Genomic DNA, 16061 nt, shown 5'->3' with positions numbered 1-16061 from the left:
CCTGGATCGAGTCCCACGTCGGGCTCTCTGCATGGAGCCTGCTTCTCCCTCTGCCTGTGTCTCTGCCTCTCTCTCTCTCTGTCTCTATGAATAAATGAATAAAATCTTTAAAAAAAAAAAAAGCTGTGATCTTGAGAAAGTGACTTAACTTCTCTAAACATGTTACCCTAAATGTTTAATGGGAATAACAATGATGTACTTATTTAATAGATTTGATGTAAGTATTAAATGAAATATGCATTTAGCCATTATCGACGGATGAGTCTTTTGAGGGCAGAGTCTAGCTTAAACATGATTGTACCTCCAGGGCTCACCCTAGGGTCTGAATTCAGCAGCTCTTTCAGAAATAACTGTTTATACACTGGCCTCAGACTTAAGCATAAAAGCCCTTAATAATGAAGTTGACCATTTAATGAATCTTCAGACCATGAAAAACTCTGAGAACATTCACTTGAAAGGATTCCAGTGGCCATTTATTATTGCTTCAAAAAGGCAGACATCAGAGCTGCATGTTTAAGTCCCCGTCCCAAATCTTCTGTCAGCTTCGTGTTTTCTTAATCAGCTTCCACAATCATCACTTCAGAGTAGAACCTCCTCGTCTTCCCCAAGATACTAACCTTTGCTCCAAAGGTCCCCTTTTCACTGGCACTTCATCTCTGTGCTCCAACATACACAGGCGTGTCATGCAGCAAGGTAGTGCTGTTGCAGCTCAGAATGCAGGTTGTGGACTTAGACTCCCGGAGCAGAATCTGGCCAGCTCCACCCTTGTCCGCCTGTGTGACCTTGGGCAAAAACCTCTTTTCTGTGCTTGATTTGCCCCACCCATAAAATAAAGATTATCAGAGTCCCTGCTTCTTAAGCTCATTGGGAAGGTTAACTGAGATAATGCATATAACATGCTGAAAACAAAATGTTCAAAAATTCTTAGTCATTAAAGGAGGCTGAATCATTATAGTGCTTCAGCTGGTCACTACAGCTCTAAGCTAGAGCCATCCGATAGAACTTTCCTTGATGATGGACATGTTCTACTGCACACTGTCCAACATGGAAGCCACCAGCCACATAGGATTATTGAGCCTTTGAAATGTGACTAATGAGACTGAAGAACCAAAATTTTAATTGCATTTAATTTTTATTAATTTCAATTTAAATCTAAATACCACGTGTGGTTAAAGGCTACAATATTGGGCAAATTAGCTCTCAGGGAATCATAGGGGATTGTCAATGAGTCTACTTCAGCTCCATCTTTCCCCTGTCAGGCTCTAGACTCTTTCCTCTTCTGTCACTTTTTTTTAAAAGATTTTATTTATTTATTCATGAGAGACACAGAAAGAGAGGCAGAGACACAGGCAGAGGGAGAAGCAGGCTCCATGCAGGGAGTCCAAAGCGGGACTCAATCTCAGGACCCCAGAATGACGACCTGAGCCGAAGGCGTAGGTCAACCACTGAGCCATGCAGGTGCCCCTCTGTCACATTTTTTTAACTTTGAGGCAGAGATCATGCAAATTAATCCTGTCCCCCCCCCAAAAAAAATAGCATTCATAACTTTACTATATGTGCCTAGTACTGACTTAAGTGCTTTACATTTATTAATTTATAATAGTTCTTTGGTAGGTGCTTTGACTATGCCCATTTAACAGGGAAGTAAACTGAAGCCGAGAGCACTGCCATAACTTCTCAAAGTCACAAAGCTATCAAAAGGCAAAGCTGAGATTTGAATTCATTCTGGGTTCAGCAACTCTTAACTCTTAACCATAACATATTACTTCTTTGGCTAATACATTTAGCCGTGGATTTCATAGTGAATCACGTATTTGTCTTGCTGCTAGGGAGGTGTGGGCAGTCTTCTTCATTAATTCACTGTTCAAAACCCAGGACCTCCCTAGTCTCTTGGTATGGTATTTATTCATTGATATGAGGCTTCTGGTAGCATTCTTTCCTGTAGTTTTTCTTATTCATGGTTCTTGTCTCATTGCCACTTGTTTTTAGGACTTTGTTTCCTTCTGCTCAATTCATACTCAGAGTGTTCTTCCTCTTTGCTGAATTCATAAGTGGTTGTGCAAAAACAGGATCTAGTGCAGGGCCAGGTGACTGACAACATGCCATGTGTTTGGCAAGTGAAAGTCAAGCTGGTATATCTCATTCTACCATTGACATCCTGCCATGGGACAGGACCATTGGCCAGCTCCTTGAGGAGTTGCCAGGAAAGCTGCCTCAATCAGAGCAAACCTATGGCCCCAGGTCAGCCTCCCAGTAACAGTATACCAACTGCCTTAAAGGTTATTCAGGAGCCCATCTATTAGGGGAGTGGCCTGACTTGTATGCATCACTGGGAAAATCCATCCTTCTCCTGAGTCTCTTCCTGGCAGGCTTGGTGGAGATTGAGGCATTCACCTTTAATAGGACTAAAATGTTTTCCTTCCGTGACACTAATGCTTCCAGAGTCCATCAAGATACATAAGAATTGACATGCCTTGTGGATGATGCCTAAAAAATAGGATTCCTGGCCACATTTGTTTCCATAATTCACAGCCCAGGAACATATCCAGACTCCAGAAAGACTTCGCTAATGGTCAGGGTATGAAAAAAGATGCTCCATTTAGAGCAAGCTTGGATTTTAAATGAGCATGCCTGGTAACTGAACATGACTAATGACTGAAGTGGTTCACCAAGTTCAGAAGTCCTAATCCTCAGAGAAAGGCAGGCACCCATGACTTAAAGACCCAGGAAAACCAGGGCAGCCCCAGTGGCTCAGCGGTTTAGCGCCACCTTCAGCCCAGGGTGTGATCCTGGAGACCCAGGACAGAGTCTCACGTCAAGCTCCCTGCATGGAGCCTGCTTCTCCCTCTGCCTGTGTCTCTGCCTCTCTCTCTCTCTCTCTGTATCTGTCATGAATAAATAAATAAAATCTTTAAAAAAAAAAGGCCCAGGAAAACTATAAAAACCTAGGAGCATGTTTTACCTCTCTATGGAGGACCTATAGAGCATAGTAAGGAGTGAAATGGAAGGGAATGTTCTGAGTGACATCCCCATGGCTGCCAAGAGTCTCTATCAGGACCATTGTAGGCTACAACCAAAAGGGGATTTGGAGAGAGGGTGGGGAGGGCAGCTACAGCTATCACTGTAAGCCAGGTCTCCTAGACTTGGAAGAGCTGTGAGCAAGATGATGCCAGCTGCTTTTGCCTAGAGCATTAATAACAAGATAATTCATCCCAATATTGACCCAAAGCATGTCTTTATTATGCATCAAAAGGCTCTAAGAATAATAATCTGACCTCCAAAAGGGTGTGGAAGGGGAGAAAAATAGAATCTTGGCCACCTGTCTCCTTCCGTTCAGTGACTCCTCTGGAGCACAGAAAAGCAATGAAAACACTCAGAATCAACCTTGACTTCTGAATTTCACATACATGGAGTCCATCTCTTTCCACTCAATCACTTCCTAAAAGGAGAAACTAACTCCTTTCCCTAAACCACACATACTTCCCACCAAAGCACAACCATGATGAAATATGTTCAAGGAAAAAAAAAAAAAGAAAGAAAGAAATATGTTCAAGGGCCTTCCTAAAACAAGTTCACCTTGTGACTTTCACTCTATCCTAAAGGAAGACAAGACAAAATGCAAAATCAAACTGAAACTTCTGTTCTAATGATTAGTTCTGAGAAGTTTGGTGGACTCTGTTCAAAACCCAAGGATTTTGCCCATAGGAAGTACCAACTCTTGTTTTAAAAAAGCAACTTAAGAGTAATAGCCACATTGATGCAACACTACACTAAGGAAGAATAATGAACCTAATAAAACCAGCGATTTTCCAATTGCTATTGCTACTGGAAACACTGATTATGCTAATTAAAGGGTAGAATAGTAAATACCCACTCTTTTGCATCCTATTAAGTGCTCAGATTATTTCTCAGAAGTATTTGTTGAAAATAGCACTTTTGATTATCACAGGTCCCAAATAAGCAGAATTGTGTGAGTGTGTGTGTGTACACACACTCAAACATGCATTTCTCTCTGTAGCTTCTTCCATGGAGCAGTATAACTCTTAAAATCCCTATAGGACAAAATGAAAAAAAAAATCATAGTTTCCTAAGGCTACAGCTTGAGATATCTTTAAAGAAGGTGTGCGTTGTAGGACGCCTGGGTGGCTCAGCGGTTGAGCATCTGCCTTCAGCTCAGGGTGTGATCCCATGGTCCTGGGATCGAGTCTCACATCAGGCTCCCTGCATGGAGCCTGCTTCTACCTGTCTCTGCCTGTCTCATGAATAAATAAATAAAATATTAAAAAAAAGAAGGTGTGCATTGAGAATGCAGCACAAGAAACCAATTTCAAGTTGGGAACACCTGAGATTTAACATGGAAACATCAAGAAGTCAACCGGATATGTAGAGCTGCCTAAGTCCCTCATAATGTTAATGTCAGTTTATTCTAGATAATAAAATAGCCAGTCAAACTATGTTCTACAAAATGTTGAAAGTTTTATCCTTCCAGCCAATTCCATACTTCAGAGCAAAGTCAATTCATATGTAAGTTAAACAAAGTACCATCGCTAAAAACTGAGAATTATGAGTAATGCCAATCAGAAATGCAATAAATAAATATTAGAGGATTTGCAAGTTAAAGCAACCATAGAAATTCTATTATCAGAAATGAAAATGTGTTGCCTGAAGAGATTACAAATAAGATGCTAGAACCCAAAAAAGAAAGAGCTTCTGTAACTATTTCCATAAGTTAATCAGAAGTGAGAATAGGATGGGTTTTGCACCCATAAAAGCAGATGCAATTCATGCATTCATTCAACATGTATTTAACCAACAATTACCACCTACTGTAAGCCAGGCTTCTTCTGGGTCCCAGGAAAAGAGCAGTCAATAAAATCAACATGGTCCCTGATCTCATGGAACTCACATTCTGAGAGAGGGAAAAAGACAGTAAACAAGAAACATATTAAGATAATTTCAGATTGGGTAAAGTGCTTTAGAGAAAATAAAACTAAACCACATGATAGAAAATGAATGCTGGAGGGCAGAGGATACAATATTTCACCTATAGCTATAAATAGCAGAGCTTCTGGGCCTTGCACAGTATTTAGTATTAAGACTTCTGTCTTGGGATGCCTGGGTGGCTCGGTGGTTGAGCATTTACTTTTGACTGAGGTCATGATCCCAAGGTCCTGGGATGGAGTCCGCCCCAGGCTCCCTGCAGATAGCCTGCTTCTCCCCCTGCCTATGCCTCTGCCTCTGTGTGTGTGTGTCTCATCAATTAATAAATAAAATCTTTTTAAAATAAAAGACTTCTGTCTTATTTCAAGTTTCAGGGATTTGGTACATGTAAGGCATTGAGGGAGAGTTCTCAGGAGATAGGAGTGAGGGAAACTGAAAGGGCAGAAGGTAAGTGAGATGTGATCACAGTTAGAGACCAGCTTCAGCCTAATCCCACAAAGACCTTGGAGCATAAATTGCACCTCCATGGTATCCCAACCTGAGGCAAGGAAGCTGGTCTTTTGTCCTCCCAACAGTCAATCACTGGCCATGGGCAGCTAGGAGTGAAGGAGCATTATAGAACACCTTCCCAGGTGAGGCAAGATTTGGTCACTTGGCTGAAAGTCTGAAGGTAATTTTCTGGAATGTGGAGCAGCTGAAGTGAATGCGAGCACAATGGTCCTGTAAGAGGATCTGGGTAGAAAGCCAACAGTATCCCCTACAACTTCCAAATTGCTTTCCTGCTTCTCTCTCTCTCTCTCTCTCTCTCAAACAGTACATTGGAAGTTCTGTCATTCCTCTTGGTCATACTTTTCTGCTCGTTTGTTGACCAATTAGCCACAACCCAGGTGCCATTATCCCAAAATTATTCCTGGTCATTTATTCTCCATTCCAAATCAACACACTGATGCCACCATCATCCTTGGTTCTCCTAAAACCAATGAACTTTTGAGTTTTTCAGAACATCAAAATCTTGGCTGATACAGGAAGTGTCACAGTACATTCTTCAAGTTAATAGCTTTGCTAAGACAAAACAAAGTACTTGCTCCCCAAATGAGGTCATTCATTCACTAAACCAAAAATCCATTGAGCCCCCACTATGTACATGTCCTGGTGGAGGAGCTCCTTTACAACAGGACTTATTTAGTGAGATGTGTCCATCTCATTGTTAGCTCATCGGTGAGCATATATAATTCTTTTTCCTAACAATTTTACCAAGCTTTGTCAAAAGCCACCTTTCTGCTGAAGTGGATCACTGAAGAATATTTTCATGACTTTGCAATCATGTATGTTGTTAAAAACAACCCCACTTTTGGTCCAAAGCCTTCCTCTGGCCCTTTCTCCTCCTACTCAGAAGTCCCAAGATCAAATTTCATTGGCTCTGACTGAGACATGGGCCCAAGACTGAACCAGCTGCTGTGGCCAGTGGATGCAATATCCTCTGCCACAATCACATCCCACCTCTGGAGCCTGATGTGAAATCCACACATCCCAAACCAGCCAGAAGCAAGGGCAGAGTCTCTAAGGGAAGTGAGGGTTCTCTAAACCAGCAGAAGTGGAATGGGTGCTGGGCAAACATATTAACTATCCTCTACACAATTTGGGGAAGGCTTTGTGGTGGTTTGCTAGACCTGGAGGCAAAGAAAAGAGTGCCTACCACATGCAAAACATAATCCCAACACTTCATCTTGAAGTTATCTGGCTTAATCCTCACAAAAATACAATCAACTTTTTGGCATTTTATATGTAGAAACACTGAACCATAAGATATTAAAGAACTCACTCACCATCACCAACATAGAAAGTATCATTTTTCCTCCACTCCAAGGCACTTTTTTTTCATTTTACCATCTCTAAAGTTGGAGTGCATCTTACAATCAGTGGAGTGTTGTGGATTAACAGGCAGCATTTTGGGGATCCCTGGGGGGTTCAGCAGCTTAGTGCCTGTCTTTGGCCCAGGGCGGGATCCTGGAGCCCCGGGATTGAGTCCCACGTCGGGCTCCCGGCATGGAGCCTGTCTCTCCCTCTGCCTGTGTCTCTGCCTCTCTCTCTCTCTCTCTCTATGTCTATCATAAATAAATAAAATATTAAAAAAAACAGGCAGCAGTTTTCTTCTAGGAGCACGTAAAATAATAGCATGTCTTGCAACAAACAGTGTTGTAGATTTGATGAGATCCTGGTGAAGCCAGGAATGAAGTCCAATCCCATCTGACTCCAAAGCTCACATGTTCTCTATGCCTTTGGACTAGGGCAGGGACATCAACAACTTAAGCTTTGCCTATTATTACAAAGATATAAGAAACAGCCCTAATAGAATTCTCTTCCTGTGTTTACAGGGGAGGAAGACAGCATCATTCCACTATCCTGGGGGAGGTGCAAAGTACAAAGGGGAGGCTGTTCAGCGGTCCCTGGTGGAGTCTTATACTCACCCAGATAGCAACGAGACAGAGTGGAGGGAGAACATTGATATTGTCATGAACTGGTTCACCAAGGAAGACTTTGACTTTGTTACTCTGTACTATGGAGAGCCAGATAACGTGGGACACAAATTTGGGCCTGAGACAGAGAACAGACGGGTGATTATTCAGCAAATCGACAGAACTATTGGGTACCTGGTGGAAGCCATTGAGAGGCACAGCTTGACCAACCACCTCAATGTCATCATCACATCAGACCATGGCATGACTACTGTAAAAAAGAAACCCAATGTCACTGAGATCCTCTTGATTGACTACATCAAGTTCAACGACTCGGTCAAGTTTGATATCGTGGACTATGGTGGCTTTGGGATGCTCCTGCCCAAACCAGGGCAAGAGGAAGCTCTTTACCAAGCGCTGAAGAATGCACACCCTCACCTCAATGTATACAAGAAGGAGGAATTCCCAGAACGCTTCCATTTTGCCAAACACAAGCGGGTCCTGCCAATCTTGATGTATGCCGACTCTGGTTATAACATCAATGGGGTGAGTTGATTCTAAAATGAATAAAGTCATCTTGGGTCTGGGAGACAGCCTCTAGAGAGAAAGAGTTCTGAAAAAAAAACTAAAATATAAGCGGTAACCCACTGTTTCCTAAGTGTTTCCCACCCCCAACCCCATATCCCACCCAACCAACCCTTCCCATGTTACCACTATGCAATAATAATGACAAACATCCCTCCCTGACCAAGGCTCTGTCCAGCCCTGTACTAAAATTTTAACATGAGTTATTTCATTTTTGTTTTCCCAACAACCCTAAAGATACATACTCTTATCTCCCCCATTTTAATGAGGAATAAACCAAAGCTAGAGAGAAGTGACTTGGGATTAGAAGTATAAGCCTGAGGGATCCCTGGGTGGCGCAGCGTTTTAGCGCCTGCCTTTGGCTCAGGGCGCGATCCTGGAGACCCGGGATCGAGTCCCACGTCGGGCTCCCGGTGCATGGAGCCTGCTTCTCCCTCTGCCTATGTCTCTGCCTCTCTCTCTCTCTCTCTCTGTGTGTGAGTGACTATCATAAATAAAGAAAAATTAAAAAAAAAAAAGTATAAGCCTGAGGTTTGAACCCAAGCCTGTGTGCTTGATCATTATGCACAGTTCACCAGTATATTCACACACACACACACACACACACAAAACAACCAAAAAAAAAAAAAAAACACACACACACACAAAAAACACCTGCTGGTTGCCCTTTGCACATATCAAAAATAATAATGATAATAATAATACTAAGCAAACTTGTTCACAAACAAAATTATACACAAATGCTCACAGAAGCATTATTCATAATAACCAAAAAATTAAAACAATCCAACTGCCCATCAATTGATAAATGGATAAGCGCAATATAGTATATCCATATAATGGAATATTATGTTGCCATTGAAAGGAACAAAGTACTGATACATGCTACAACTTGAATGAACCTTGAGAACACTATGATCACTGAAAGAAGTTAGATACAAAGAACTACATATTGTATGATTCTATTTAAATGAAATGTTTAGAATAGGCAAATCTATAGAGACAGAACACAGATTGGTGGTTGTCTAGAGCAGGTGAGAGATGTCAGGGGAAAATGGGGAGTGACTGATGAAGGGTACAGAGTTTCTTTGGGGGGTGATGAAATGTTCTAAAATTGATTGTAAAAAAGTAAAATAAAATTGATTGTAGTGATAGCTGCACAGCTCTCAAAATTTTAAAAATCAGAGTAGTACATTTTAAATGAGTATATTGTATGGTATACATATTATATCTCAACAAAGCTGTTATGAAAAAATAAGCAAATCTAAAAAAAATAATAATAAGCAAATCTAAAGAAGAAAATACCAAAATCAAAGTTAATTGTGAGACATAAATGAGGTGGTCTGTTTTTTGTAAACTACCAACCAATAATTCATGGCAGAACAAAGTTTAGGTGGTATCTAAACATCACATGACAGAAGACCATCCCAGGTATAGCTTGAAGAACGCTCATCCTAGACTATGGACAGGAGCTGAACATTATAATGATGTTTGCAATCTGCATACTCTTGTATTGCTACAAGTTCAGAGTATAATAGGTATGGGAAAACTCATAAGGTTATTGTTTAACATTGATGGAAATAGTCACAGCAAAATGCAACAATTTATTGATAGTTTGCAATCCCTCACACGGCCCAGGTTACTGAGGATGTATGCCCAAAGCTCAGGTCTTGCCGAGAGATCCCACAGTCACTGGCCTCTTTGTAAATCTTCATGATATAACAAGTTGAGAGTGATGTGAAGGAATTTAATGAATAGTCACATTCCCAACATAACCAACCAGGTTTGAGGGAGTAGGGAACCTTCTGAACTGATCATTAGGCAGAAAATCCTTCGAGTCTTAATTCCTCTCACTGAGTCTACTTCTCGGATCCCCATCCACCTGCTTGCTTTGGTGGGCACAGTGAAGTAGGGGTTACAGGTGTTACTTTTCTCTCTTCATGATTGAGGATCTTGCAAAGCACATGAGGCCATCACCAGAGGCACTATGTTTGAGTCTATTGTCAGTATTCTTGCTGTGTATGCTTAGAATGGGTATGCTTTCTTTATTCTCTTTCTTAAAGATCTTTCATTCCTGTTCTTCTCTTTGGCACTACAGAGCAGAGTCCTTCCTTCCTTATTTAGATTTTCAAAGATTTCATGGATCTGACAAGCATGACAATAACTAAGGGACAGTTTTCTTTCAGGGGATTGGAATCTAAAATGGCTTTTTTGTTATTTTTCAGCAATTTATAATGTATTTCAACAAAGGAGATCATGGCTTTGATAATGTCCTCATGGACATGAAGACCATATTCAGAGCTTTTGGGCCAGATTTCAAGAAGAATCACCTAGCTGAGCCTTTTGACAGCATCCACATCTACCCACTCATGTGTAAGCTCCTGGGGGTTACCCCAGAGCCCCACAATGGCTCCCTGGCAGTCACTCAGGAAATGCTTGTGGACTCATATGACCAGCAGCCAGGTGAGATACAAAAACAACCACTGGAAAATTGATAGTGTGGTCTGTTCTGTCCTGAGAAAAGAATCAAAAATAGGTTGGAGTGGAGGAGGGGGAGGTTGGTGACAGAATCAAGCAGAAAAATCCTGTTTCCCTGGCAGCTTTGGCACCCCCAGTGCAAGACAGCAGCAGCTCTAAACAGATAGCAGAGGAAGTAGGGAATCCCTCCACATGTTGGTGGCATTACATATAATGCCTCTGGGGCAAAAGGAAGGCTCTCCATAGAAAAAGTCAAGCAATAATCCTTCTGAGCCTCAGAAATCACATGCAGTCGCCTCCTGATGCCCCTTCTAAATACAGAAATGCAGACTTCCTTCAGCAGTTCAGTCCTTGCTGGTGCCTGGAAGAAAGCTGCTCACAGAGGAGGGAGGAATGAAGCTTTACCATTCCACTCACTGCTGAAAAAAGGGAGAAGGAGGTGGTTCCTGTAAATAAGGTTGCTAATTCTTAAGAATTCAAAATCTTAAACCTGGGTGATATAAAGGAAGAATGGAATCATCTCTGAGAATTCAGTTGTTTGCAAACACTGGCCAGCTATTTTTCTGCAGTGAGAGACTTAGAAAGTCCCCGGTGATTTATTATACTTAAAACAACTATGCTCAATTAAAACAGAGTACAAAGGACAACCTTTTCCCTTCTTCTAAGCCTTGCCCACGGTCCTCCTTTTTTTTTTTTTTTTTTTTTTTTTTTTTTTAAGATTTTATTCTTATTTGGGCAGCCTGGGTGGCTCAGCGGTTTAGCGCCACCTTCAGCCCAGGGTGTGATCCTGGAGACCCAGGATCAAGTCCCAGTTAGGCTCCCTGCATGGAGCCTGCTTCTCTCTCTGCCTGTCTCTGCCTCTCTCTCTCTCTCTCTCTCTCTCTCTGATGAATGAATGAATGAATGAATGAATGAATGAATGAATGAATAAATAAATAATATTTTTTAAAAGATTTTATTATTTACTTGACAGAGAGAGAGAGCACAAGCAGGGGGAAGAGCAGAGGGAGAGGGAGAAGCAGGTGCTGAGCAGGGAGCCTAACATGGGGCTCAATCCCAGGACCCTGGGATCGTGACCTAAGAAGAGGGCAGATGTTTAACTCATTGAGCCACCCAGGTGCCCTTGCCCACGATATTCTTGTGAACTTACAGGAAGCAGGCCATTTTATAGGAAATTAATTAAATGAATGACCAATTCACCAAACTATCTTTTTTAAGTTTTAGAGTTTTGCTACAACTGTTTGGCCCCTGCCCCTGTCCCATAGCCCATTGGGAGCCTGGTGTAAGGTTTTTGACTGTCTCCAGTTACCAATAAGCAGGATGTCCCACCAACTGATTTTCAGCAAATTGGCTTTTAGCAAATTGGTCACTTGGCAAAGTGGTCATTAGGAAAATGGGTCATTTGGCGAATAGGTCGTTTAGTAAATCGGCTTTCAATGACTTGCCCTACAAGGTTTCTCTACAGTGAGCACTTTCTTGGGTTAAATGTACATTTCATTTCCTTAATTAATATTCACTAGAGCCTGGATTGAAAACTTCCCAGGGACTCAGGAGCATCCAGAACAGCCTCTTAATAATCTGACAATTAAAAATCACCTGATAGGGAACCCTGGGTGGCGCAGAGGTTTAGCGCCTGCCTTTGGCCCAGGGCTCGATCCTGGAGACCCGGGATCGAATCCCACATCGGGCTCCCGGTGCATGGAGCCTGCTTCTCCCTCTGCCTATGTCTCTGCCTCTCTCTCTCTCTCTGTGTGTGTGTGTGTGTGTGTGTGTGTGTGTGTGTGACTATCATAAATAAATAAAAATTTAAAAAAATAAAAACCACCTGATATTTTATCAGGAGCAGAGACACAGAGGACATTGGCTCTCCAAAAGACAGCGTTGGGTCTCGCGAGTGTCACAGGATTTCTTGCAGTTCTGTTTGTTGGTAGCGTGATATACACAGCCATTCATCGGAAAAAGAAGTGAGTATTCTTCGGGCTTCCCATGGTTAATCAGTGCACATTGTAATAATCCACTTCAAGCACTTCCTGCACACCAAAAGGGGTCCTGCACTTTGAGAACCCAGCAACCAGGGGCCAGATTCATGACTTGTGACCTGAGTAACCACTCAAGGCCCAAGGCTCAGGAGAGTCCCCAACTTGGTTTAATAATCTGCTGTTGCCATTTCAGAATTCTTGATTTTTTTAACAAGGACCCTGCAGGGACGCCTGGATGGCCCAGTGGTTGAGTGTCTGCCTTCGGCTCAGGGCATGATCCCGGGGTCCAGGATCAAGTCCCTCGTCCAGCTCCCTGTGGGGAGCCTGCTTTTCCCTCTGCCTATGTCTCTCTCTCTCTCTCATGAATAAATAAAACCTAAAAAAAAAAAAAAAAAAAAAAAACAAGGACCCTTTATGTTCATCTTGTACTGGACCCCCCAAATTACATGTATTAGTTTTCCACAGCTGCAGTAACAAAGTACCACAAACTAGCTAGCTTAAAACAACAGGTATTTATTGTCTTGCAGACCTGGAGGGTAAATATCCAGAATCAAGTTGTCGGCAGGGCCAGGCCACCTCTGAAACATGTAGGGGAGAATCCTTCCTTGCCTCTTCTAGCTTCTGGTGGTCGCTGGCAATCCTTGGTATTCTTCAGTTTATAGATACATTCATTCCAGTCTCTGCCTCCATCATCACATAGCCATCTTCTTCCTGTGTCTCTATCTTTACCGTGTTCTCTTCTCTTATATGGACACCAGTCATGGTATTTAGGGCCCTCTGTAGCCAGGATGACCTCATCTTAATTATATCTGCAGACTCTATTTCCAAATAAGGTCACTAGTATCATAAGGTCCTAAGTACCAGGGGTTAGGACTTCCAACATTTTTTCTGGGAGAGACACAATCTAATTCGTAACACTGGTTCTGCCACCAACCATAGGATTATAGAGCCTGGTGCACCTCTTTCTATATCTCAATAATTATATTCCTTATTATACCCAACCCTGGCCATTATTCTGCTTTAACACAGCTCCTATCTCTATAGAACGGAAGGCACCTGAACACCATAAACAGCCTAAGGAAAGTGAGAACTTTACTTAACCTTAACTCCATTACAAAACCCACATTTAATGTAATTTATATTTGAACTATAAAAATTTCCTATAAGTTGAAACATGACCTATAAAGGTCTCTACCCTGAAGCAACATTTTAAAAAGAAATCAATTGGTCCTTTTCTACAGAAACCATTAGCTATAGGAGAGATAAAGGAAAAAACTTCAAGGTACTGATTAAATTGCCATGCCCACAGCATAATTTCTAAAAGGCAACCATTCCATACAGTTAAAATGTATTAGGTGGTGGTGGTTGTGGTGGTTATTATTATTATTATTACTATTACTATTACTATTATTAGAAGCATCAAATCCAGAAACCAAATCTTTAATATAGCATGTGCACATACGTATTCCCTCTTGCTGCTGGCAGGACTGTGGGATGTGTCGTAATGCTTCTCTTCATATAGACACCCCCTGGAATTTTTAGTTTTTGTGTTAAATGACAGTCCTAATCATCTCTTACACCTGAACGTACATCTAGGAGGTCACAGAGACATAAAAAAAATCCCTTCAGTGCCTTGATTCTTCCAGATTCAGATCTGAGATATATGACCTTGTGACCTTTGTCTCTCCTAAGAGCTCACACCCCAAAGTAAAGGTTTCTTCCAAGTGCAAGTCGGTGCTATGCCCCACTTGGGGGGCCTTTCCCAACCTACATTCCTTCTATGGCATCAGGGAAGGCTGAACCAGCCTAGATTTATTAATATCTTAGTATAACATCATACAGTATTACTTATTATGGCATTGACTGTACATGCCCTTTTGCTCCTTAGAAGAAAGGCAATTAATAGCTATTATGTGAGTTAACAGAATGAGCCTAATATTTATGAGTTTGACCCTTTCCCACTGGTTTTCATTGTCTACTGCAGGCAGAGAGCTGATCAAAACAGCAAAAGTGGACCAATCCGCCTGACCCAGTTCTGAAGCGTCATTCCCTTAGGACCAAGACTCAGCCCTGGCCGAGACTCATCGCCATATCTCAAGTGATTCTACCTCAGGATATTATGACTAAGGGGGTTTCTGCAACGTGCGACCCAGAAACCATTAATTCTGTGTAAAAACACAGCAATAATCACAGTCCACCATCTTTATTTAAATCAACGGGGTCAATGGAATAAAAGAAAAACCATTCTTGTGTTGGATCCTGAGCTCACCTGGTGCTGGTGGGAGAACAACAGATAGAAGAATAAATGAATTCAATTAGAATTCATTCTTCTCTCTCGTTCTCGGAGCTGAGCAGGGCTCGGTGTTTCTCATCTGAAAGGGGTAATAAGATTTAATCTGTCCCTTCATCTACCTTCTGCAAGTATATTTAGCAAATTAGCTCTCGAATCTTCCAAATGGAGTTTTATGAGAGATGTGCTAAAAGGAAGCGCGTTAGACTGCGAGCCCAGCTCAACTTCCAGGGGCAGCACGGTGGGCTGCCGAGTCTCTTGCCTTTCACTCCAGACGTAAATCGTGTAAGGAAAACAATTATTTTTTCCTTTCCTTCCCCACCCCCACCACCCCAGAAGCCCTCTTACTCTTCTTTCACCCTCCTTGCCCGACAAAGTCCGACTTCTCCAGCCAGTCCTCCTAGTTCCGGGAGCTCACCTGCACGGCAGGTATTGCCGCAGGCACCTCTCCCCACACTTGTCTGGCCCTCAGCTCGGGGCCTACGTCGTCCGCGTGAGCCCCGGAGCCCCCCCACGGGCAGCTCACGCCCCCCCACGGGCAGGGACGGCTCCCGGGTTCCCTCGCGGGTTCCCTCACGGTTGCATCCCCTCCCCCCAGCGCCTGACAGCACGGAGCACACAGTAGGCGCTTCATAAGTGTCTGGTGAGGGTAAGACTGACTGGGTTAGGGGCAGGCCCGGAGGCTGGGGGTGGTCCTGCCTGCTTTAGAGGAGGTCGCGGCGAGGATGTGACCTCGACCTGACCCTGCCAAGGTCAGGGGCCCCTCCCCCCGCCCCGATGGGGCACCGTGCAGAGGGGACTAAACTGCGCCACAGCCTCCAGGGGGAACGCGTCAGGTTCTGGCGGGGCTGGGGGGCCCGCTCCTCCTGCGGCGCCCCCTGGGTCCTGCCCGCCCTGAGCGGCGAACCCGCACCTTGAGCTGAAGGCGGGGCGGCGAAGCCCACCCCGGGTCTGAGGCACAGCCTTGCAACGCGAGGCTCCCTCGCTCCCAGGAGCGCAACGGGGAGGGGCCATGCGTCCGTCCACTCGGTTGCAGCCAAAAGGACCCTCGTGAAGTAGCGGGAACAGCGGGAATGATTACCTTGCCCTTCGCCTGACTGGAAGCTGCCAGAGAGCCGTCGCCTCTCGCCTGCACGCTCTTGGCGCCAAAGCCCTGACCCCGCCCCTCAACCTCCAGGCCCCGCCCCATCCAACCCTGGCCCCGCCCCCCACTCCGCCCGCGGCACCTGGCCCCGCCCCCTGCCGCCCCGTCTCCCGGGCAACGCCGCGGCCCCGCCCCATCCAACCCTGGCCCCGCCTCCCACGCCGCCCGCGGCACCTGGCCCCGCCCCC

The 16061-nt window shown here is 43.7% G+C and overlaps 1 protein-coding gene across 1 annotated transcript in view; it reads left to right on the top strand.

Annotated features, from left to right (window-relative positions):
• Positions 1–14467, top strand: part of LOC144319210 (ectonucleotide pyrophosphatase/phosphodiesterase family member 7-like) — a 33218-nt gene extending 18751 nt beyond the window's left edge. Inside the window, exons 3-5 of the mRNA XM_077907052.1 lie at positions 7317–7943; positions 10208–10445; positions 14424–14467. Of these exons, the coding sequence (XP_077763178.1) occupies positions 7317–7943; positions 10208–10445; positions 14424–14467 (909 nt within the window). The remainder of the gene's footprint in view (positions 1–7316; positions 7944–10207; positions 10446–14423) is intronic.
• Positions 14468–16061: the final 1594 nt, after the last annotated feature.

This window comes from Canis aureus, chromosome 8 (assembly GCF_053574225.1).
Source record: "Canis aureus isolate CA01 chromosome 8, VMU_Caureus_v.1.0, whole genome shotgun sequence".
Lineage (NCBI taxonomy): Eukaryota > Metazoa > Chordata > Mammalia > Carnivora > Canidae > Canis > Canis aureus.
This window is presented reverse-complemented; position numbering and strand designations above follow the sequence as displayed.